At 44.5% G+C, this 24230-nt stretch overlaps 1 protein-coding gene across 10 annotated transcripts in view; it reads left to right on the top strand.

Moving 5' to 3' along the window:
- CPNE1 (copine 1) overlaps positions 1-24230 on the top strand; it is a 797848-nt gene that overhangs the window by 704594 nt on the left and 69024 nt on the right. For all 10 annotated transcript variants that reach the window (XM_069243860.1, XM_069243864.1, XM_069243859.1 and 7 more), the window contains one exon: positions 18910-19146. In XM_069243860.1, the coding sequence (XP_069099961.1) occupies positions 18910-19146 (237 nt within the window). The remainder of the gene's footprint in view (positions 1-18909; positions 19147-24230) is intronic.

The following is a 24230-nucleotide window of genomic DNA, read 5'->3' as shown; positions in this document are numbered from 1 at the left end:
GCCACCATCCCTGTGAGTGCCTAGACTCGCTATGGGGTCGCAAACTGCGACCTACCTCATAAATATTCATGAGGTGGGTCTTTGCGACCCCATAGCGAGTCGCAGAAGGTGTCTGAGACACCTTTCTGCATTTCCTTTTGCGAGTTGCAAATTGCGAGTCGCTGGGACTTGCAATTTGCAACTCGTAAAAGGAAACCTACCTACATCTGGCCCTTAGAGTAAATCTTTACTGTGTTAATTACTCTGCACAAGATATGACAATAGGCTGGGTACATTACCTTCTGATTACTCCCCATGTGAATTCCCCCAGGCATCACACTGGATCTTTTTTGCGAACAGTTCCCTTTGCACATTTTCGTGTTGCGTGTCTTCGCATCAGATCTGCCCCGCCACAGCCCGAATGTGATATAGAGGCTCTGTAAATGTGCTACCTCTGTGCTCTGAAATAAGTTCCTTTCCGCTACTTCCAGTGCGGATCCAGACCTTCGCAGTTGTCACACTGACAGAATTTTCTCCCTCGACTTTCTACTGTGCAGACATGTCTCACCCTAAGATGACAGGGTTTATACTGTGTTGAGATTGTCGTTGACAAGTGTTGGTGAGCAACATCCATGACCTCTGTCTATGGAGTCTCTGATCTAAACCCGGTTTGGCTTGATATGAGTGCTACAGAAAAATGAACCGAGAGGCCATCCAAGATCGCAAAGAAAAACTTGCTGTTGCTGAACTCCACAAGAAGCCTATAAAACAATCATCACTGAAGTCACAGAGTTCAGGTAGGTAGAAAAAGCACAAGTGGTCCAATCATAGGTCTCTGTCATCCCGCCACTCCAACCATTTGGAGTGGTGCGGCACCTTGGACACCTCTAGGCCGCTGAGTCATTTCCCCATTTTGTAGCTAGTTCCAACATTGATCCTTTATACAACCTAACATTCCCGGACCATCAGAGACTCCACAAAGCCTTCAAGAGCTGAAACAGGCCTTATCAAAACAAAAAGTAGCCATAGACCCCATCAGATTTCATAAATGCTCATCGGTCCAGAATAATTTATAATAATAATGCACCAAACGTTCAATACAGAGCCCAAATTATATCCAAAGCTATAACTTTTTATTTCTTCATACATTGATTTAAGTATTTATATATTTATTCATTTAATTAATTCATTACTTTAACCTAATACATCAACGTCTTGTACAACTCATATATCCATCGGACCTCCACAGCCTCACAACCTTGATCCCAAACACATGTTTTTTTAGTTTTTTTTTTAAACTCAACCATCTATCACGGTCATTCAATCTAAATTAATATATTCCGAACAATATATTATTCCTAAATTCCCTTTCTTAATAATTTACTTAGCGATGTTTCATCACGTTTGCATATTAACGTCCTATAGATTCCTTCAATGCTGTTCTTCTCATTAGTCTTCAAATAGTTTTATTATAATCAAATTGCTAAGTCTCCAGTACTGTGGCAACGTATGTTTTGGTGTGAGATTACTCTTCAGTCATACACCTTCCTCAGGGCACAGTTTAGGTATTGATCATTTAAGAATGTGCAAAGCGGAACCTTAGAGCAGGAAACCACCAAAGACAAAAGAAAGACAGTTTTTAGTTTTAAACATGGATATAGGCCTCAAAAGTGATATTTTCTTAGCATTCGCACATCCTTTAGAAGAACTTCACTACTCCGTAGTGTCAAAACTCGGGAATGCGTACTCGTAGAGCGTGGTTTAATATAGGAATCAATGGGAGATAGTGAATACGAAGATCTATTTCATTAACTAATCCGAGATACGGAGTAGTGAAGTTCTTCTAAAGGATGTGCGAATGCTAAGAAAATATCACTAACAAAAACAATTGGAGACTTCGTTTGAGGAGGTCCTGATGAAATCCAGGGGTACCCCCTGGATGAAACACGTGTTGACAGGACGGACATACCAATAGTGGACAGTTTTGAATTGGACTGGATCGTGTTTGGATATTTGGATTTATTTTGGATCCTCATTTGGAATTGTGAAGATGTTAAGACTTTCATTTTGGAATATGGACTATTGATTAATCAACCTTATTAATAGAACAACGATAATAGGATATATGTAATTTTGATTCTATGCACACTTCTGAATAATTAGTTTTTTTTGTTTGCTGTATATAATATCATCTTTTGGATTGGATAACATCAGAACCTTTTTTACTCATATTATGTTCAATTTGATTTGACTTATTCACGTGTGCTAATACTTTGTTTTATGTCATAGGTAACGTTGAGTTACTCTGTTGGGGATATTGGAGGGGTTAACCCCAGTATTAGGCACTGTGTATTATTAGATGATCAGGAAGTAATATCGTGAAGGTAGGAGCGCCATTCACTTGGTAATTGTAACCCCCCCCCCTTGAGTATAGTAGTGTACAGTAAAGACTTTTTCAGGAGAGGAACAAGTTCCCTACCTTCAGTAATGGCTTTTTTGATAAAGCCTGTGTCTAGCCGTCGATTCGTCACAAGCCCTCCTAGCTTCGACATTTTGTGGAATGGTTTATTGCATCTCAATAATAAGATCCCAAATCTGGGAGTTAGCACATTACCGTATTCTGATTTCAGAGGGTCCACCTCCGACAGGATGGACAGATCTAAAAAAAAAAAAAACTGATGTCAGTCCTCTGAGATGGCACATATTTTGGGCTCCAACGTCACATTGGGGTGCGACTGATCCAGTGTGGTGCCACAAGACGCCATCCGATGACCTACAATGGAATTGCTAGCAAAATGTTTCCCGATCCAGTCTGATGCCTGGGGAAATTCACAAAGAGAGGCCCATTGTATTTATGCTTTTCTTCTTTAGTCAAAAGGGCAGAAAAGTGCATCGATGAAATTAATAAAACTAATAAGGAATACAACACAATTATGTGTTAAATGCTCCATTATATAGTAATAAGACCAAAAACAATGTGGACTTTCATTATTGATATTTTGATTAAAAAATACACAACTATGGCCCTCAATACAGGAACAATGAAAAGTACATTGTAAACACTACAATTAAAATATCCAGCAATATTAAGAGAGGAAAGGATGGTGACAGCGCTAAAGTAATGAGATTACTAAAGCTTAAAATATAGTTGTATGCGGGAGTGCTGTGACAGAAAATCTGTTAGAAACCACTGCAATTACGATCTTTCCTCAGTACCTTGGAAAAAGATTATTACTGCCTTGAAATGAAAAGCAAATGTCACTACTTTAAAAAAGAAAAAATGTTTATTACATGTTGTAATAGGTTTGTAGAATTCTACTTTCTCTAACAAAATCACCCATCCTCTGTGTGAGGCTGAAAGGGGAGCAAACAGGTAAACATGCCACAATAAATGTATTTCTAAACCAGGTGGCATAAAGCTTGTGCCAGGACAAATCCAGACAACAGGGCTTTTTTTTGTGCTGTCAGGAAGGGTCAACAGCAAATGTGGAGCTTTAATAGAAAAACAAGTTATGTCCAACTCCTCCTAGACAGTGGGATATACAAACTGGAATCCATTACTCCTTCAGTCTACAAAACTGTTGAGAAATGTAACATGCATTTCTCTTCTTGTTAAGAAAATGTTAATGTGGGCTCAAATCAAGCTATGATGCGTCTTGTCAGTAAGCACTAAATCGGAGGACAAGAAACAATTTGCGAGACAGCTTTGGACCATCTGTTAAAATCCTGTCTGATGAGAATGTCTGAGTAATTTCATTAACAATGTCTCTTGTGAGTCAGATGTCTCAATATCCTCCACCTCTGAATTGTAATACTAACTTTCCATGTGTTCCTTAAAACAAAACTGATCATAATTGCATCTTTACTCCAGTTCGGTTTTCTTCTAAGGAATAGTAATCTGCATTGAGGCACAGAACATTTGCCTCAAATGCATATTTTCTGTGAGTTCTTGTGTTCCTAGAGTTCGATCTGTGACTTTTATGAAGCACCTTGACATTTATTCCCATGCATAACTAAATGTCTAAGCTTAAAGACTGGGAACGTTCGATGTCTGCATATCACCTTGTCTTAATATTCATTTTTGTCCTTAGTTTCAAAACGCTTCATCAAAATGGTAGCGCTTGTAATCAACTGTTAGAAAAACATTCAATTAAAAATTAGTTTTTTTGAAACTCTGTGAAGGGGTTAAAAGTTTGAACTTTGACTATTGCCTGTTTTGCGTGTAAACGGTATTTAGGACCAGGGATACCAGGTGGAGTATCCAGGTAAAATGGGTAAACATCGAACAACAATGGGTTACTACGTCTGAGGGGGTTGACTGTTGGGAGGAATAACTGGACAGTCACAATGAGGACCTTGGTGATCAGGTCTGAAAAACCTAAGGCCGCTTTCAGTTAATTGTTACTCTGGAGGCAGACGTTACCGCCACCCAGGAGAAAACAGAGGCGCATGAGGCCCACTTGATTGTTATGCAGTGTAAGCTGGAGAATCGGCAGCGCCGGAACAATCCCCGAGTGTTGGGGGTGGAAGAAGGGGCAGAAGGAAATGATGCCAGATTGATTATCAACTTAATTTAGCATGCTTTTCCTGAGCTTGAGTGTTTGAACTAGGGCCTTGACATTCAGAGAGCATATAGAATCCCATTAACCAGGCCAAGGAATGCCAAGGTGAAGAAACCTAGAGCCATACTGGCATATATTGCAAATTCCATATTGAGGCAGGCAGTTTTTGAAAAAGTGAGGCCAAGTGCTAAGCACACTGCTGGAAAATAGACTTTTTTGTTGACCGGACTTCTGTCACGCTACATTTAAGAGATGATGGAGGCTCAGACAGCTGATTAAACCTTTCCAGGATAAGGGTGGGCAGATCTTTCTTATAAGCCATGGTAGGCTAAAGGTTATCTGAAAGGGCAAAACTAGAATGTTTATGTCTGAGGTTAAGGTGAAGGGGTTTCTGGAGTCTGTGGAGAATGTGGACATAAAGACTTGAGCTAAATGCCAGGGGACATGGGGGGCTAAGTGTGCTAACTATATGGGGGAGTTGGAAAGCAAAAGGGAACACATTTGGTATGCATAGGGGGTTTGGTTGTGTACTGATGGAAGGTAGTCTGCCTTGGGTTCTGGCTGAGCGATGAAGAGCTCAGTCTACCATCCACAGACCTATGCTAAGTGAGTTTGCTTCATGTGGTGGAGGGGCTGTGGTAGGGGTGGGAAGGAGAGGTGGGAGTGGAGAAAGCGGGGGCAAGATGAGGGAATTCTCTTGGGGTAGGGGGGCAGAAAAGGAGCAAAGCAAGAGAAGTAGGAGTGGAAACATTTTAAATCCGATTTGGAAGATGATACATTTTTGAGATTACACACACACATGGGGGAAACAGGTGCCTTTTATATGGAGTCAAGGATGAAATCTGGTAGCATACACATGTTCAGTTAATGTATGTGCCCTTAGTGATAGGTCTTAAAGGCAAAGAGTGGCCAAAGTGTTTGTCATCAGGTCCAGATTTGATTTATAAGCAATATATCCAGAGAAAAAAAGGATTGGTTACAGATTAGGGGCGATTCCCTCCTTGCGAAAATCACTCAAGGTACCTCTGCTAGGGGTGTGGCAATTTTATCTAAGGGTAATGATTGTAGGTGAAGCTCACTCTCTTGGACAAGCTTGGCAGATGGGCAGTAGTTGAATGTCAGGTGGCAGGAGTGGGTCATACCATTTGTTCCTTATATGGCTCCAGTCTGGACGAAGCTGCAGTTTTAGATGGGTTGGGGGTCGAGCTGGCATCATAGCCCATCCCTCAGGTTGTGTGTGGTGATTTTAATATTCATATGGAGATCAGGAACAATAGCTGCTCTGCCAGCTCAACTTGCAATTATGCTGGGAGTAAACCTTTGGTATGTAAGGTGCTGCAGCACTTTGAGAAGTCATGGGTTGGTGGATGTGTCGGATAAGCTGAAGTCCCCCAATCCGAGTTATAGTTATTTTTCTCATCCACACAAAAAATATGTCTGGCTCGACTATTTCTTGATATTCGCAGGACTGATGTGTAGAGCTGATATCAAGAGGCTTCTGGGAGTAGTGGCAGACCATAGCCCATTGTTAATATTGTCAGACCACTGAGAAGTTAGAAAAGGCAGAGAAATTGGACCTTTGATAGGAAACTGCTCCTAGATACTGCCTACATTGAACATATGATAAAATGGATAGTGTAATTTCTGGACATGAACAGCAATAGTGCTTCTGTAGGGGCAGTTTGGGACTCATTTAAAGCAGGAGTCAACTACCAAGAACTCTATCAGGAAGAGAAATTCCCCTCCCTGGCTCAGATACAGGAATTATTGGGGGAGACCTGTTTAGGGCATGGAAAATGTGAGGAAGCTGAAGCTTTTGAGTCTTTTATAACAATCAATGAAGTTAGAGAAGCCCTCAGACTTAAGCACCTGGGAAAGCTGCAGGACCAGATAAGTTGCCTTCAGAGTTTTATCAAGTATTTGTTTTTTTTTTTGAGTTGACAAACAATCTGCTGGATATGTTTCTTGCTGTGCCTCGGAAAGGAGTGCCCCCAGCTTCATAGACCTGTAGTAACATTGTTATTATTTTTTTGAAAGTGTAAGCCCCCAACAAAACCAGGGTGCTTTAGACCAATCTCATTAATTCAAATGCCAAGCTGTAGTCTAAAATTCTTGCGAGATGGTTAGAGAGGATCATAGCCAAATTAGTTTCTTCCTTGCAGCACAGCTTTATACCTGGGCGGGCATGATGACCTATGGAGAGAGGTTGTTTGATATCGCAGAGGTTACGGGCTTTGATCCTCCTTGACGCAGAAAAGGTTTTTGACTGTGTTTCATTGAGGTATCTCTGGGAAGCACTTTAGTGCAAAGTGTTTGGGGAATGTCTTATTAAACCTATAAAGGCATTAAATCATAGGCCTACTGCTCAGCTCCAGATTATGGGAATGGAGTCGGGAAGGATTGCTATAAGGGGGCCAAGGGAGGGGGTGTTCCTGATCACCTCTCTTGTTCGCATTATATATTGACCCAATCATCTTGCAACTACTAAGGAGTGTGGTAATTGCACCGGTCACTGTCGAAGGGTTTGACACCAGAGTGCTTGCCTATGCGGACAATATTGCCCTGCTCATGTCAGAACTGCAAAAACGTGTTGATTGAAATAGAAAGGGAGGCAGAAAGGTTCGGTGTGCTCTCTGGCTACTTCCTGAACAGAAGACACAGATCTTTTGTACCCATAACATATACATGACGGATAACCGAAGGGTAGAGGAGGCAATGTATTTAGGTATTATAATTACTGCCAATGTGGGGAACATTGCTGAAATCAATTATGCCCCAGTGTTAGCCAGAGCCAGCCAGGATCTTAGGCGAATTAACGGTTTACATTTGACGCTAACACGCAGGTGAAATGTAATAAAATTAATGTACTATCCAAGGTATTATATTTGTTCCTGCCCATCCCACTAGAATTTGAGGCATCTTGGGTCAAAGAACTAGACTCTGCATTAATTTAATCTGGCAGTATAAAAGGAGGTTCGGCAGACATCGAAGTTTATGGTCCTTCCTTAGATGCAGGGGGGTGGAATTAGGCGATTCTCAAATTCAAGCATTATTATTGACCTGCTTTGCCTCATTGTGTGGGAATCCTTGTTACGGATTGTGGGAGATCACCTGCAGATGTTGAAATTCCTACTATATGTGAGCTGGTTCTTGGGAAGGACAGAAAAGAAAATTGGCGAAGGGAAATAAAGAGAGTTGTGGTAAGTTGAGATGTGAAAGCGGAGATAAGGAAGAATGGAGGAATCTCTAGATATAGTAGATATAGTCCACTGCGGTGTTTATCCATTATCCCCTCTATCTTTAACAATGGCACTTGTAATAATTGGGAGAAAGCAGATGTGGCTAGACTGGGGGACCTTTCAGTCATGGCAATCTATGCTTGTTTGTGGATGTGGAGCTCAGGTTCGGTTTGAGTGGAAAACCTTTCTTAAGTAATTACAAAATAGGAATTTTATTTCTAAACTTGAGATGGAGTACTGTTTATAGGAAGATATTTCAGGTTGAGCACATGTTCCAAGAGGCTAGGATTGGTCAAATATATAGGCTGCTGAACGAGGATAGATCTTGAACCCCAGAGTGAGAAATGGGAGGCAAGATTGGGAATCCAGGGGATAGATCTGGAGGAGTCAGAGGTTGCCACTGTATCTTTGCTCACGGCCTCCCTGAGGAGTCAGCATTATAAGACTATCTTCAGTCTATACCATACCACCACAAAGCTGTTCTGCTAGGGGAAAAGGCCTGATGATTGTTGTCAGCGGTGTGAGGTTGGGGGGGTGTCATGGAACATATGTTCTATGACTCTATTAAACTACATGCATTTAGGGGCGAATTAGGGCATGCTACTCTGGCTGCTATCAGGTCCAGTGATGTCACTGCGGTATAATTACATTTATGGGACTAGAATATTCCACCCCACTATTGGGTTTTCTGGGCTGTAGTGTCAGAATGAAACATGGTAGTCTGAAGTCGACTTAGTCCAATGTTCTCCACTTCAGTGACAGCAAACATGTTGGAAGCCTTTTCAGCATTGATTCTAAGGAGAAGCGTCACATATTAAAGTACTGGAAAAATAATATAGCCCTGGAAAAACGCCTTGCTGTAAGATCGGTACGGTGGTATCAATCAAACTACGAGAGTGTTCCCTCTGCCCTCTTGAGCACATCAGCATCTGATTTCAACAAGATAGCAGGCCACGAGTAGGGCTTGGAATCACCCACCCTTTCCTCCTTTAACAAATTGACGGGTGTTGGACTTTTGCTTATGCAGGGTCATCCCCAGTCTTTTTCGCCTCCTGCCTCCTATTTTTTTCTGACATGTTGCTGTTGGCTTTTCAACTCTGAGCACTTTACCACTGCTAACCAGTGCTAAAGTGCATATGCTCTCCTGTTTAAATTGTATGTAAGTGGTTCATCCATGATTGGCATATTTGAATTACTAGTAAGTCCCTAGTAATGTGCACTAGAGGTTCCAGGGCCTGTAAATCAAATGCTACTAGTGGGCCTGCAGCACTGGTTGTGCCACCCACATAAGTAGCTCTGTAATCATGTCTCAGACCTGCCCCTGCAGTGTCTGTATGTGTATTTTTACACGGTAAATTCGACTTGGCAAGTGTACCCACTTGCCAGGCCTAAACCTTCCCTTCCCTTACATGTAAGGCACCCCTAAGGTAGGCCCTAGGTAGCCCCAAGGGCAGGGTGCAGTGTATGGATAAGGTAGGACATATAGTAATGTGGTTTATATGTCCTGACAGTGAAATACTGCCAATTTCGTTTTCACTGTTGCAAGGTCTGTCTCTCTCTCATAGGATAATATGGGGGCTACCTTTAAATATGATTAAAGTGTAGATTCCCCTAGAGAGTAGATGGACATGTGGAGTTTGGGATCCCTGAACTCACAATTTAAAAATACATCTTTTAGTAAAGTTGATTTTAAGATTGTGCGTTTGGAAATGCCACTTTTAGAAAGTGAGCATTTTCTTGCTTAAACCATTCTGTGACTCTGCCTGGTTTGTGGATTCCCTGTCTGGGTCAGTTTGACAGTTGGGTTGTTTTTCACCTCACACCAGACAGTGACACAAAGGGAGCTGGGGTGTGATCTGCATTTCCTGATTAACTATCTCTGCTAGGAGGGAGGGGTGGAGTGGTCACTCTCATCTGAAAGGACTGTGCCTGCCTCTGACAATGCTGTCTCCAGCCCCCTGGTGTGTGTCTGAGGCCTTGCCTGGGCAAGGCAGGATTTCACAAGAAGGTGTGAGTCCCCTTTGAAGAAAGGTGACTTCAAAGACTAAAATGGGTATAAGAAGGGCACCCAAACTTACAAACTTTAGAAACACTTCTGGAACCAAGAGGAACTTCTGCCTGGAGAAGAGCTGATAGCTGAGGAACAAGTGCTGCCCTGCCTGTGACTGTGCTTTGTGGAGCTTTCCTGCAGTGCTGCTTCTGCCAGAGTAAGAGGGCAAAGACTGGACTTTGTGTGCCTTCCATCTTGAAGAAGAAATCTCCAAGGGCTTGATGTAGAGCTTGCCTCCTGTTGTTGAAGTCTCAGGGATAGCAAAGACTTCTTCCTGCCAGCACCTGGAGTCTCTGGAGAGACCCCTACTCTGCTCTGTGGTGCCCTTCCAGTTCCTGGGACCCTGAAAGGAGAGGCTGGCAGCCTAAGGACAAAAATACACGCACGAGCACCGTGCGGAGAAAAGATCGACGCGAATCCGATCGCGGCTGAGAAAACGACGCGACGCCGGTTCCGCAGCTGAGAAACGACGCCGCAGGAAACGCGACCGAAAAACCGACGCCCGGAGCAGGAGAAACGACGCGCAGCATCGCTGACGGAGGCTGAGAGATCGCACCCTGCGCCGCGGGACTTTCGGATCGACGTGTGGCTGGCTTTTTCAACGCGCACCGCCGTGCCGAGTTGTTTTCGACGCACACAGCCGTGCAGGGTTACTTTCGACGCACACCGCCCGTGCGGGGTTATTTTTGACGCAAACCAGGTACATTTTCACGCTAGCAGCGCTAGTGTGGTGTTACAACTACCTAAAGACTCTTTTTATTTTAAACCTTTAAAAAATCATAACTTGACTTGTGTATGTTGGATTTTTGTCGTTTTGGTCTTGTTTTGTCTAGATAAATATTTCCTATTTTTCTAAACTGGTGTTGTGTCATTTTGTAGTGTTTTCATTAAGTTACTGTGTGTGTTGGTACAAATACTTTACACCTAGCACTCTGAGGTTAAGCCTACTGCTCTGCCAAGCTACCAAGGGGGTAAGCAGGGGTTAGCTGAGGGTGATTCTCTTTTATCCTAACTAGAGTGAGGGTCCTTGCTTGAACAGGGGGTAACCAGACTGTCAACCAAAGACCCCATTTCTAACATTGGTGACCAGCGGTCGGGATTGGACTTGTATTTGTACTTGACATACAGTAATTAAGTGTACACTACTGTTTTGATCTCAGACCACTACGTGACCACATACTACTTGTTTGGTGATCTTTTGATTTTTCTCTTAAGGACTCTTTTTATTCTACTTCCATGATTTTGCTGATCCCTTGACTGATTCTTTTCACTTCATTGGGAAATTATTTTTTCTGCCTTTTGGAACTTTGCACTTGTGACCATCATGTCTCAATCTGGAGATGCAACAGCTGGAGCTGTGTTTGAAATGGAGAAACTGAAGGAGTACTCAGTTGCTCAATTGAAACAGTTCCTTAAAGATCTTGACTGTCCCACTGAGAGCTCCACCAGGGAGGGGGAGCTGCAACAGGCACAGAGGGCCTGGGTGACAATCAAGAAGGCTGGAAGGCACACAGAGGAGGAGAATATGGGGGGGGAAGTGCAGAGGATACACAGTGGTGTAGTGGAGGAACCTGTTACGCCTGGGGGGAGGGTCCCCAGGAGGGGTGGCAGGGTGTCACCCAAGGGTCTGACTCCTGAAGAGTTACAGGACAGACAGGCAGAGAGGGAGTACCAATGGGAGCTGAAAAAGCTCGATTGGGAGTTGGAAGAAAGGAGGAGGAACTTAGAGATTAAAAAAATGATTTATGCTTACGAGCTTAAATTGAAAGAACTGGAAGTCATGAGGGCTGAGTCCAGCTGGAATGGTGGCAGCAACAATTGTATATCCAGTGATGCTGCAGAAGTGCACATGCCCAGAGAGGTGGTGCCCTACTTGAAGGAGGGAGTTAACACACACCAGGAGGTTCAGGGGTATGAGGTAGCTCCAGTGATGCACAGGGTCCCTGAGGTGGATTGGGGAACTGGCATGAGGAGTCATATTCCTACTGGTGGGAGGGACACTCTACTGACTCTAGGTGAGAGTGACAGGGAGAGGGGTTCCCCCCAGGTAGAAGTCCTGGTTATGGAGTGTGAAAACATCCCAGAAGAGTGTGGGTTGAGTGTCAGGGACAGTCAGGTACTGTCTCACCAGTCTCAGGAGGGTGATGTGGGGTGCTTTTTCAAGGCAGAGTCACTGGATGGTTGGGTGAAGGGTACTTTGGTTAATTCATGTGAGGGGCTGAGTGATGTAATTGCTGGAGAGCATATGTCTAGTCCTTATTTTCCAGAGCTATGCCAACACCAGGTGGAGTGTGAGTTCTCTGACCCCAGGGAGCTTACAATGGAGGCAGACTTCTGGGTGAGTACCAGAGAGTCTGAAGAGGCATTTGGGGGTGCTCCTGAGAGGAGTGGTCTAGGTAGTTCCCAACCAGGTGAGGTAGGGAAGGATTGTAGTGTCCCAGGTAGGTCCCAGTGTAGTGGGATGGGTGAGGGACCCCATGTCCAGTCTCAGAGGAGAGGGAATGGGGATGGGTTGAGGCCCAAGGTGCCCGAGATCCGGTCCCAGGTCCTGGAGGGTTCCCTGCGGGAACACCAGGAGGGGAGCCTAGCCTGTACCATAGGGCCATCTGTTGAGGGAGACCCCACAGTGTCAGGAGAACTTGGGGGGGCGGCTGTAGCCAGCGTCCCACCAGTTCTGGTGTCTGGCAGTACCACTCCTAGTGAGGGGGTGCAGAAGTCCAGACAGAGGGTTGAGAGGGGGTTGCGGACCCCAGTGGAGAACCTGGAGGGTCAGGGGTCAGCTCTGAGAGCAGAGCCCCCCATGAATGACCTTGGTAAGACCATTTCTGGGTTGGGGGGAATCCAGACTCTGTCAGATGGGCAGAGGTCAGGAGACCTGCGCCAGCCAGACTCTTGTGTGGCCCTTCTGGACAGTGTGTCCCTTGAGGGGGGTAAGTGTGCCCCCCTGGAAGTCCTGGTGTGCCAGGCAATGGTTCAACCGCAGGGTGGTGACTCTGGGTTGAATGATCAGGTTCAGGGGGTAAACTCTGACCTGATGGGGGGTAAGTGTGCTCCCAAGGAAGTCCTGGTTTGCCAGGCAGTGATCCAGTCTGTGGGTACAGACCCTGGATTGGGAGGCCAGGTTAAGGGTGTCCCCCCTGACCTGGAGGAAGGGGCTACTGCTAACAGTGCCCCTACCATGTTGTCTTCTGGGGGGGCCACTCCTAGTTGGGTGGTTCAGGACCCCAGAGGAGAGGGCAGGGGGAGGGAAGCCTCACCCCTGGCCCTGGTCCAACCTGAAGGTACAGACCCCAGGTTGGAGGATCAGTTGCAGGTTAACATCCCTGCACTGGTGGAAGAATTGTGCAGGACTGCTTCTACAAGCACCCTGACAGTTTTGGACTCTGGGGGTGCCGCTTCTGCAGGGAGGTTACAGAGCCCCAGAGGGGAGGACCAGGGTCAGGTTGTCATCCCTGACCTGGTGGAAGAGAGAGTGGTCAAAGGGTGCCAGGCACCTGGGGCTACCTCCCCCCACTCTCCACAGTCACAGTGGTTAGAGAGGCCTGAGGTCGGGCTCTCATCCCTGACAGTTGTCTGGGGCCACTGTGGCTTGCTGTCCTGGTGGACAGAGTTGCCCCTGGGGGGGGGAGGACGAGAGTCACACCCCGGGGGTGGAGTGGGCAACACCACTGTGTTGGCCCTGGTGGTACTATCTGCCCATTGCAATACATCTGTGAGCAAAGTAAAGTTAGGTGTTGCACAGATGGTGTCTGTAGATGTGGAGAAGGGTTCCCCATGGGTTAGCTTAGTGGGCCCTGAGAGTATGGACAGAGGGATCCAACTGGAGTCAGGAAGGCGTAGAACTGGAACATGCCCCTGCTGTTGTGGGCCTGGGTCCCTGTTCTATCGCCCCAATCAGGGAAGTACATCAAGGTATTGATTGTTCTCCCCTGGCTTTAGGCTGGTAGGGGGTCGTGTTGGACTTTTGCTTATGCAGGGTCATCCCCAGTCTTTTTCGCCTCCTGCCTCCTATTTTTTTCTGACATGTTGCTGTTGGCTTTTCAACTCTGAGCACTTTACCACTGCTAACCAGTGCTAAAGTGCATATGCTCTCCTGTTTAAATTGTATGTAAGTGGTTCATCCATGATTGGCATATTTGAATTACTAGTAAGTCCCTAGTAATGTGCACTAGAGGTTCCAGGGCCTGTAAATCAAATGCTACTAGTGGGTCTGCAGCACTGGTTGTGCCACCCACATAAGTAGCTCTGTAATCATGTCTCAGACCTGCCCCTGCAGTGTCTGTATGTGTATTTTTACACGGTAAATTCGACTTGGCAAGTGTACCCACTTGCCAGGCCTAAACCTTCCCTTCCCTTACATGTAAGGCACCCCTAAGGTAGGCCCTAGGTAGCCCCAAGGGCAGGGTGCAGTGTATGGATAAGTCAGGACATATAGTAATGTGGTTTATATGTCCTGACAGTGAAATACTGCCAATTTCGTTTTCACTGTTGCAAGGTCTGTCTCTCTCTCATAGGATAATATGGGGGCTACCTTTAAATATGATTAAAGTGTAGATTCCCCTAGAGAGTAGATGGACATGTGGAGTTTGGGATCCCTGAACTCACAATTTAAAAATACATCTTTTAGTAAAGTTGATTTTAAGATTGTGCGTTTGGAAATGCCACTTTTAGAAAGTGAGCATTTTCTTGCTTAAACCATTCTGTGACTCTGCCTGGTTTGTGGATTCCCTGTCTGGGTCAGTTTGACAGTTGGGTTGTTTTTCACCTCACACCAGACAGTGACACAAAGGGAACTGGGGTGTGATCTGCATTTCCTGATTAACTATCTCTGCTAGGAGGGAGGGGTGGAGTGGTCACTCTCATCTGAAAGGACTGTGCCTGCCTCTGACAATGCTGTCTCCAGCCCCCTGGTGTGTGTCTGAGGCCTTGCCTGGGCAAGGCAGGATTTCACAAGAAGGTGTGAGTCCCCTTTGAAGAAAGGTGACTTCAAAGACTAAAATGGGTATAAGAAGGGCACCCAAACTTACAAACTTTAGAAACACTTCTGGAACCAAGAGGAACCTCTGCCTGGAGAAGAGCTGATAGCTGAGGAACAAGTGCTGCCCTGCCTGTGACTGTGCTTTGTGGAGCTTTCCTGCAGTGCTGCTTCTGCCAGAGTAAGAGGGCAAAGACTGGACTTTGTGTGCCTTCCATCTTGAAGAAGAAATCTCCAAGGGCTTGATGTAGAGCTTGCCTCCTGTTGTTGAAGTCTCAGGGATAGCAAAGACTTCTTCCTGCCAGCACCTGGAGTCTCTGGAGAGACCCCTACTCTGCTCTGTGGTGCCCTTCCAGTTCCTGGGACCCTGAAAGGAGAGGCTGGCAGCCTAAGGACAAAAATACACGCACCGAGCACCGTGCGGAGAAAAGATCGACGCGAATCCGATCGCGGCTGAGAAAACGACGCGACGCCGGTTCCGCAGCTGAGAAACGACGCCGCAGGAAACGCGACCGAAAAACCGACGCCCGGAGCAGGAGAAACGACGCGCAGCATCGCTGACGGAGGCTGAGAGATCGCACCCTGCGCCGCGGGACTTTCGGATCGACGTGTGGCTGGCTTTTTCAACGCGCACCGCCGTGCCGAGTTGTTTTCGACGCACACAGCCGTGCAGGGTTACTTTCGACGCACACCGCCCGTGCGGGGTTATTTTTGACGCAAACCAGGTACATTTTCACGCTAGCAGCGCTAGTGTGGTGTTACAACTACCTAAAGACTCTTTTTATTTTAAACCTTTAAAAAATCATAACTTGACTTGTGTATGTTGGATTTTTGTCGTTTTGGTCTTGTTTTGTCTAGATAAATATTTCCTATTTTTCTAAACTGGTGTTGTGTCATTTTGTAGTGTTTTCATTAAGTTACTGTGTGTGTTGGTACAAATACTTTACACCTAGCACTCTGAGGTTAAGCCTACTGCTCTGCCAAGCTACCAAGGGGGTAAGCAGGGGTTAGCTGAGGGTGATTCTCTTTTATCCTAACTAGAGTGAGGGTCCTTGCTTGAACAGGGGGTAACCAGACTGTCAACCAAAGACCCCATTTCTAACAACGGGTAAAACTGCATCGTTGTGGACAAAAACTACTCCCTTTTCAAAGGGAAATTAACATAAAGATTGGTTCAATGCAGAATATTACTCCTGCAAGAAAGATCTCTCTCTGGTACTGAAATGTGCAGAACCCCATTTGATTCTGATGCACACTTTCTGGACTTAAGAAGAAAATGCAAAAATCTGTTTATACTAAAAAAAAAACAGATGGACAAGCAAGGGCATGGGTTGTTTTATTGGATGCTGCAAAATAAAATGATGGCAAGCAGTTTAAAAGATGGTTTAGCCGGAGTATAACAAGTTTGGCCAAAAGACTGAATATTATATTGGGTCTAAAATGTGGGTGGCTCACTTTACAAAGGTATATAGATAGGATCCTGATTCAGCCCAGTCTACCTCTGGGGACAGATGTTGGTTATATCTGTAGTTCCACCTTTTTTCGCCCTCAGGTACCGAGACCCGATGGACAGCAACAATGTCTGAGTAATATCGTTAACAATGCCTCTTGTGAGCCACATGTCTCAATATCCTCCACCTCAGAATTGTAATATTAAATTTCCATGTGTTCCTTAAAACAAAACAGATCATAATTACATCTGTGCTCCAATTGGGTTTTCTTCTAAGGAATAGTAATCTCCATTGAGGCACAAACATTTGCCTCAAATGCATATTTTCAGTGAGTTCTTGTGTTCCTAGATTTCGATCTGTGACTTTAATGAAGCACCTGGACATATTTTCCCATGCATAACTAAATGTCAACTTAATAACTGTGACCGTTCGATGTCAGCATATCACCTTGTCTTAATACTCATTTTTGTCCTTAGTTTGAAAACTCTTCATCAAAATGGTAGCGCTTGTAATTAAATTTTACATCTTTGGTGACAAGGCCTCTTTAATTTGCAGAACACATGCTTCATGGCAGCATCATTTTTCAAGAAAGATCATGCAAAATAAAATGTATTACTATATATCATGTTGTGTTAGATTTGTAGAGCTTGCATATCGTCTGTGAGGTTGTCCTGGCACCTGAGTATGATCTGACTTGGTCTGTTTGCCGCAGCCCTATTGGAAGAGCCAGGATTTCAGTTTTGTGCAGAATTCCAGGATGCACAGGTAGCTCTTATGTGGAGTGGGACCTCGTTCCAAGCTTCGGGGGTGATGTGGGAGAAAATATGACCCCCAGCTTTGGCTCTCAGTATGCGGGAGTTGTGGGCAAGGAGTAGGCTATCTCAACAGAGTTGTCAGGATGGGGTGTGGAACTGCATGCAGTTGTGGTAGGCTGGGCCTTGGTTGTGTACAGCTTTTTAGGTGTGAGTGAGGAGTTTGAAAAGGGAGCGCTTATGAATTGGAAGCCAGTGGAGGTCTTTGGCTGTTACGGTGCTGTGAAGTAGGTTGAGTGTGAGTCCAGCTGCTGTGTATCATTTGGAGTCTTTTGGGCTTTGATGCCTATGTAGAGACTGTTGCCATGGTCAAGCCTTCTGGTGACGAGGGCTTTAGTGACAGATCTGCAAATTTCTAGTGGGAGCCATTTGAAGACGTTCCGTAGCAGTTTGAGGGTGTGGAAGTAAGATGATGCAACCTCATTAACCTGGTTGGAGATTCGGTTGTTGATTTCTGTATACAATACAGATGCACCAAACCTACATGTAAAATATGAGTGCACAAATGACTCCCAAAAGGGCAGCATTTTAGGCAAAAATAATTAAAGTAGTTTAGTTCAGTTTCTAATATGTTGTACATGATTAGTGCTTTTTCATATATAGCGATGGTAACAACTTAGACTGAGATTTGTAATGAATTTGGTAAATTTCACATGAAAATGAGGACCATATTTTTGTCGTTTCTTCAGTACGTCTTATGATTTACTATTACTTCTGAACATTGAGTCTATCTCCTCTCTGTATCTTGCATATTTCATGTCATCTGATTGATTCATGGGAAGACTCTTAAAAATTGTAAGATGAGACATACCGGTCAGGTCTTACCTGAGGGCTCAAAAAGATTGGAAGATTCAAGTGACAATTAGGAGAGATGATTTGTTTTTATATTGCTGGTACACGTCTTTTTTTAACAACCTCTGGTAACGGGTTGTTCTTTAATGATTAGTTTTTTTAACTGATTTAGGTCATCAGTGTTGGGTATCCACATCTTAAGCGCAATAATGTATATAGATTTTCATTGGACTTTAAAGTATTAGATAGCCAGTTAATTGCACATCGTCTTTTAGGAAAGTCATGTAATAGAAATAATGTTTAAATATTTAATACAATTTGTTCAGGCTAATGCAAAGCCGTACAAAGAAAATAAATTATGTGAAACTATTACACATGCATGTATTGTTATGAACTATAGACAGAGCCACCATCCAGTAAAATATGACCGGTGTAGTGTGCATACCTACTTAAAGAAAAAACAATACTCCAAACTTTGCCTTAAGGATTATTGTAATATCCTTGTAATGTATGGTAGGGTCTACGTATTCCATATATATTCAGTGGGTAAGGAAGGTAGTATTAGCTTGAACAAAGACCAGCAGATCTAAGGAGGTTGTGGGTCAGAGCAGCAGGTAGAGAAATGGAGATGTATCATGTGCTCAATGGCGATAAAATACCAGCACCAATCTTTGTTGCATTTTCTTGCTGAGTTCCTCTGCTCATTCTCGTTTTTGGGATATCATGGGAACTGGGAAAAAGAAACATGATGAGCTCAGGGTCAAGCAATTTGATTAAACCCACGTGCAGGTCTCCATCTTACTAGCAACGTCGCCAACAAGACCATATCTTAGTAGGATTCTGCACAGTTCTTATTGTACTCATCCTGTAAATATCTGAGTGGGACATTGGAGACTTTGGTTGATCATGGAATCCTGCACCTGTATATGTAGAGATGTAAATGGGTCGAATGGCAAAGGAAATGTAGCTAAATGCCTGCCAAGCATCACACAGATCCTAGATATACCGTAAAAAAAAGACGAAATAATGTATTATTACTTCCCTTTCAGCAATATTTTGTGCTGCTAATTCTGACGGATGGTGAGATCACGGATTTGGACCTTACTAGGCAGGCCATCGTTAATGCATCCAAGCTGCCCATGTCTGTTATCATCATTGGTGTCGGGAGTGCTGATTTCAAAGCCATGGAATTCCTGGATGGCGATGATGGAGTTTTGAAGTCTGCAACAGGAGAAGCGGCTTTACGAGACATAGTGCAGTTTGTACCCTTCAGGCAGTTCAGAAATGTAAGTTGAAAGTGTATCTTTTTAATCCTTTTTTTCATCATGTCTGATATAGAGCTGACCACAGTGTGTCAAGTATCACATAAATGCACTACTTTAACTTAGTCTAAGTAACTGATGTATACCGTTCGGTTTCTATTAGTTACTAATCCCTTTTCAGATCCTCTGTGGTACTCTTTTGACTAGTAAGCAGAAGCTGTTAGTCCTGTATATCAAACAAATTGGGGACATTAAAATAGGCGGCTAGGTTGAGTAGGAGGTGCTGTTTTAGATTACCTATTAAAATGTTTAGATTGACGTCAAACAGTGAATTTAGGGTTCTTGAGGACACTTTCGGTAATATGAGGTGATCACTTGTGTATTGTTATGAACTACAATCAGTTTATCCATCCACTTAAATATGGTAGTTAAGGCCTGCACACCTACTTAATAAAGAAAAAAACATTACTCCGAACTCTGTATTAAGAATTATTGTTGCTGATTCCTTCAGGTTTCATTGTAGTCCATCGCTGTTTATACCTTCCTTTTGGGCATTTTCTTTCTCAAGTTGCAGCTAGCAGTAGAAGGAGGGCCACGTACATTTCCCAAAAAGTACAGTTCCTCCTAGTCAGTGCTCTCCCATGGAATGTTCAACACGTGCGCCTAAAAAAGGCGAGCACAGATTACACGAACATGTACATACCTCCTGGAGATAAGGGCAAAAATAATGGCCCATTTCCCGCTCTAGAAGGCAATATCAGCAAATTTAACACTTCAGATAAACGATGCACTGATTGTGTGTGGCGATTTTATCATTCACCTACCAACTATCGCTTCAGACAGCTGGTGACGTGATGAATAAGAAACTTGGGGGTGGAGTGGAGAGCGGCTCCATCATTCCATAAAGAAGAACTAGAGGAGTAAGTTGTACTACTCCATTGCTGAATGAATACAGGCGTGCAGTTGCTGAATGGCCTCACAGTTTGACAGTCCCACATACTGCACCTTCAGGCAGGGTGCAAAGAAAGTGCTGGATTATATACAGTTTACTGTTGAGGCTTGGCACAAAGTAATCAACCATAATCCCCAGAATTGAAAGCGACCATGAGCCTTGACTCGCAGACGTACTCATACTAATGGTATAAAGACGAAGTCTGCATAAATAGAAAATCTAGTCCATCCTATAGCTCTGGAAAAGCGCCTTGCTGTAAGATCGGTACGGTGGTATCAATCAAACTACGAGAGTGTTCACTCTGCCGTCTTGAGCACATCAGCATCTGATTTCAACAAGATAGCAGGCCACGAGTTGAGCATGGAATCACCAACCCTTGCCTCCTTTAACAAAGTGAATGAGAAAACCGCATCGTTGTGGACAAAAACAACTCCCTTTTCAAAGGGAAATTAGCATGAAGATTGGTTTGATTGGTTCAGTGCAGAATATTACTCCTGCAAGAAAGATCTCTCACTGGTATTGAAATGTGCAGAACCTCACTTGATTCTGAAGCACACTTTCTGGACTTAGGAAGAAAATGCAAAAAACTGTCTATACACAAAACAAAAACAGATGGACAAGTAAGGGCATGGATTGCCAGAGAATTATGACAATCCTGGATAACCCATAAGCTGTACAGATACCTTTTTGAAACTAGCAGAATTGATTTTCCTGCACAGGTATGCCCTAATTCACTGGTTTCGGTAGGCCGAAGGGAAGCAAAGTTGCACTTGAAGGCAGACCTCCCCGTAGGTGTCCAATGGAGTGTCACGTCAGGCAAGACAGTAAACCACACTGAGTTTCCCTATGAGTGTACACTAACATTATAAGGCCTACGACAGGTCAGTATACAATCCTGCAGAATCCCCTCTGCTCCAGGCTACCTGTGCGCTTTTACCAGGCTGCGCACAATAGGAGTCTTCCTCACTCAGCCTTTACATGTTTGCACGCATGTGTACGTGTGTTCACGTGTAAACAGCCAAGTAACCCTCACCCTTGCTGCATCGCAGCAGCCTTATCTTAAAAGGGGGACACTGGTGGTAAACATGCGCAGTCTATTTACCAGGAGTTTACTGTGGGTGAGTCACTGGTTGTTAGGCTCTCGCACAGTAAAAAGGTAAAAAAAACAGGTGGTCAAAAAGCAAAAATCTGGCCGGAGAAACATTGCCCACATGTACGTGTTCTCGAAGTTAAGTATGATTCTGGAAGTCCCAGCGTACTACCGACAGGTTAAGTCACAAATGCAAAGGGGTGGAGCTATGCTGAGACCTGTCAATCCCTGGTCAGTGCTTGATCCTCAAAGCAGAGCAAAAGCAGTTTCCAGAGGGCTGAGTTTTTATTGTTATGTACATGTCTCTATCGATCTATCCTCCATCCCCAATCTGACGCATCCCAAACTCATTGTAATACTTTGATGTCCAAAATAACCCTGCCTGAGCTTTTACCTCCTCTACTGCATCTAGCTCACCCCAAACCTCAGTTTACTACTCTGATCTCCCAAACAACCCTACTGTATTCTCCCTCATTTATCCCACCTTTGACTCATCCAAAACCTCTTCTGCTACTATGATCTCCCTAACCCCTTACCACAGACTCTTCCCTCCATCTCTCCTTTACTCATCCCAAGCCTCATCCTATCACTACAAACTCCCAATGAACACTTCTGGATTCTCCCCTCCTCTATCCCTCCATTACCGTAGTCAATCCAACTAACCTACTCACATATCCTCTGCTCAAATTAATTCATACTAATAATATACTCCTATTTCCCTATACCAATCTACCACTATTTTCCCTTGGGTTCCGGAGTAGCGTGCTACTCACCAAAAAGCGATTCAACACCTCGTCAGGGGTAGTAAGCGATATATAAATACAATTACAATAGTGACCCCTGCAGTTGCATTTGTCTGTCTTCCTACTTACGTAGAAAGAGAAACACTTGGACAAGAGTACATGGGAAAAATAAACAAAAACAGTCAAGTCTGAATGGCATGGCAGAGCCCTCTCTCTGTGGCAAGGGAGAAGCTGGCCCAGTCTCCAGCCCACCTCTCCACACTACTGTGAGAGTGTTAACAGAACACCCCATGCCTGTCCCCGCTTCTGCCAAATGGGTGTGCACAAAGGGGCAGATGTTTATCCCTTCTGCTCTGCCAAGAATAGCATCCTCTGGCCATTCATATGTTACTGTCTCCTATTTTACTCTGCACGCCAAAAATCACCCACATTTTTTCTCACATGTTGGTTTGCGTGGCTCTGCCGCCTCAATACTAGCGATTATCTGTATTTCGTAGCAGTCTTCTGTAGCTCCATCTAGACCCCCAGGACAGCAGAACACTTTACATGAGGCCAATCTACCATGTCAGGGGCACTGAAGAGTTTAGGCCAAGAGATAATTCATGAAAGGCTTAATTTGAAGTTATGCTTTTATTAACCAAACATTTCAGGGGTTGCTCTTGCAACACTACTGGCACGTTTGAGAGACCTAAGTAAAGAGAGTTCTGTTTGTGAGGGGGTGTTGATTAAAACTGTAATGTCCCATCAATTAGATATCTATATTCTTTACCTTGCTGGGTATAAAGATCGCTGTGACACACCATGAGCCACATATACCCTGTCTCTGCTTCTAAAAAGTTGTATGACCTCAGAAGCGAGCAGCGATGTCCCCCTCCACACACCAAATTGCCACTCCTTTTGAGAACAGAAGGGCCTATTTTTGTTGCACCTCATTGTTCCTGGGGAATGTTTCCTGCCTGTTTAAATGCCGGAGTAAGGGAGTCGGAGGGGTGCATGAATTAAAGGGACTGACTCCAAACCTCACATCAAACACCCCTGTTTGGTGGTGGGAGCAGAAGGCTTGAAATCGGACTTCTAGTTAAGATTAATTAGGGGTCATTTGGCTGAAGTGTCAACCTCAGTAAAAGTGTTTTTTTTCGCATTGGTCTTCTCTTGCAAGGAGAGTATTTTAGCTGCATTTCCATCTCAGCCTTCCGCCTGCTCACCCTTCACGCGGAGCAATTGCTTTTGGAACAAGCATTGGCAAAGCCAGTAGATCTCCCCTATACAAGAGCTATTGGCTTTGCCAATGTGTTTTTGCCATGTTGTGCATCAGTGTAGCTGCTGTTCAGCATGGCTAAAGGTTTGTGACATTGAGTACCGTAGAGTGGAGTGTGGGTGTAGAGTATTGTAGAGTGAAGCAGGGAGTGTAGACTCGTAGAATTGAGTGGAGGAGAGTAGATAGAGTTCAGTGGTTCAGTGGCAGTGTTGTGGCGTGAATGGAATAGGGTAGAGTGAGTTGGATTGAGGTGGGGTGGATTTGATTGGAATAGAGTAGGGTGGATTGAGTGGGATGGATTGAAGTAGAGTGATTAGATTCGGGTGGGTGAATTGGACTGAAGTGATTGGACTAGAATGGAGTGGGGTAGGTTTGAGTGGGTGGATTAGACTGCAATTGAGTGGGGAGGATTGGAGTGGACTTGGAGTAGGAGTGGATTGGACTCAGTGGATTGGAGTAAAGTGATGGGCCTAGGGTGGATTGGGATAGGTTTGAGTGGGGTGGATTAGACTGGACTAGAGTGTGGTGGATTGGAGTGAGGGGGATCGGACTGAGGGGGATCGGACTGGAGTGGATGGATTGAAGTAGGATGGGTTGATTGGGGTGGGCTGAATGGATTGGAGTGGGATGGATTGAACTGGAGTGTGTGGATATGATTGGGGTGAAGTATGATATATTGGACTACAGTGGGGTGGATTGAAGTGGGATTGACTGGACTGGATTGGAGTGGACTGGGGTGGGATGGATTTGATTGGGGCGTGGTAGGAAAGAAGGGTGGATTAGGGCGGGATGGAATGCATTGAGATGGGGTGGATTGTTTTGGAGTTTGGTGAGTTGGATTGAGTGGGGTGGATTGGATTGGATTAGACTGGATTGGATTAGATTGAAGTGGGGTGGATTTGGGTGAACTGGATTGAACTGCGGTGGATTAAGGTGGGTTGGGTTGGAGTGGGATGGACTCGGGTGATGTGGGGTGGATTGAGGTGGGTAGGATTGGAGTGTGGTGGGTTGGATTTAAATGGGTTGCATTGGAGTGAGGTATTTTGGATTGGTACTTGGTGGTTT

This window comes from Pleurodeles waltl, chromosome 7 (assembly GCF_031143425.1).
Source record: "Pleurodeles waltl isolate 20211129_DDA chromosome 7, aPleWal1.hap1.20221129, whole genome shotgun sequence".
NCBI lineage: Eukaryota > Metazoa > Chordata > Amphibia > Caudata > Salamandridae > Pleurodeles > Pleurodeles waltl.
The sequence above is the reverse complement of the archived record's forward strand: the minus strand, read 5'-3'. Positions and strand labels throughout refer to the sequence as shown.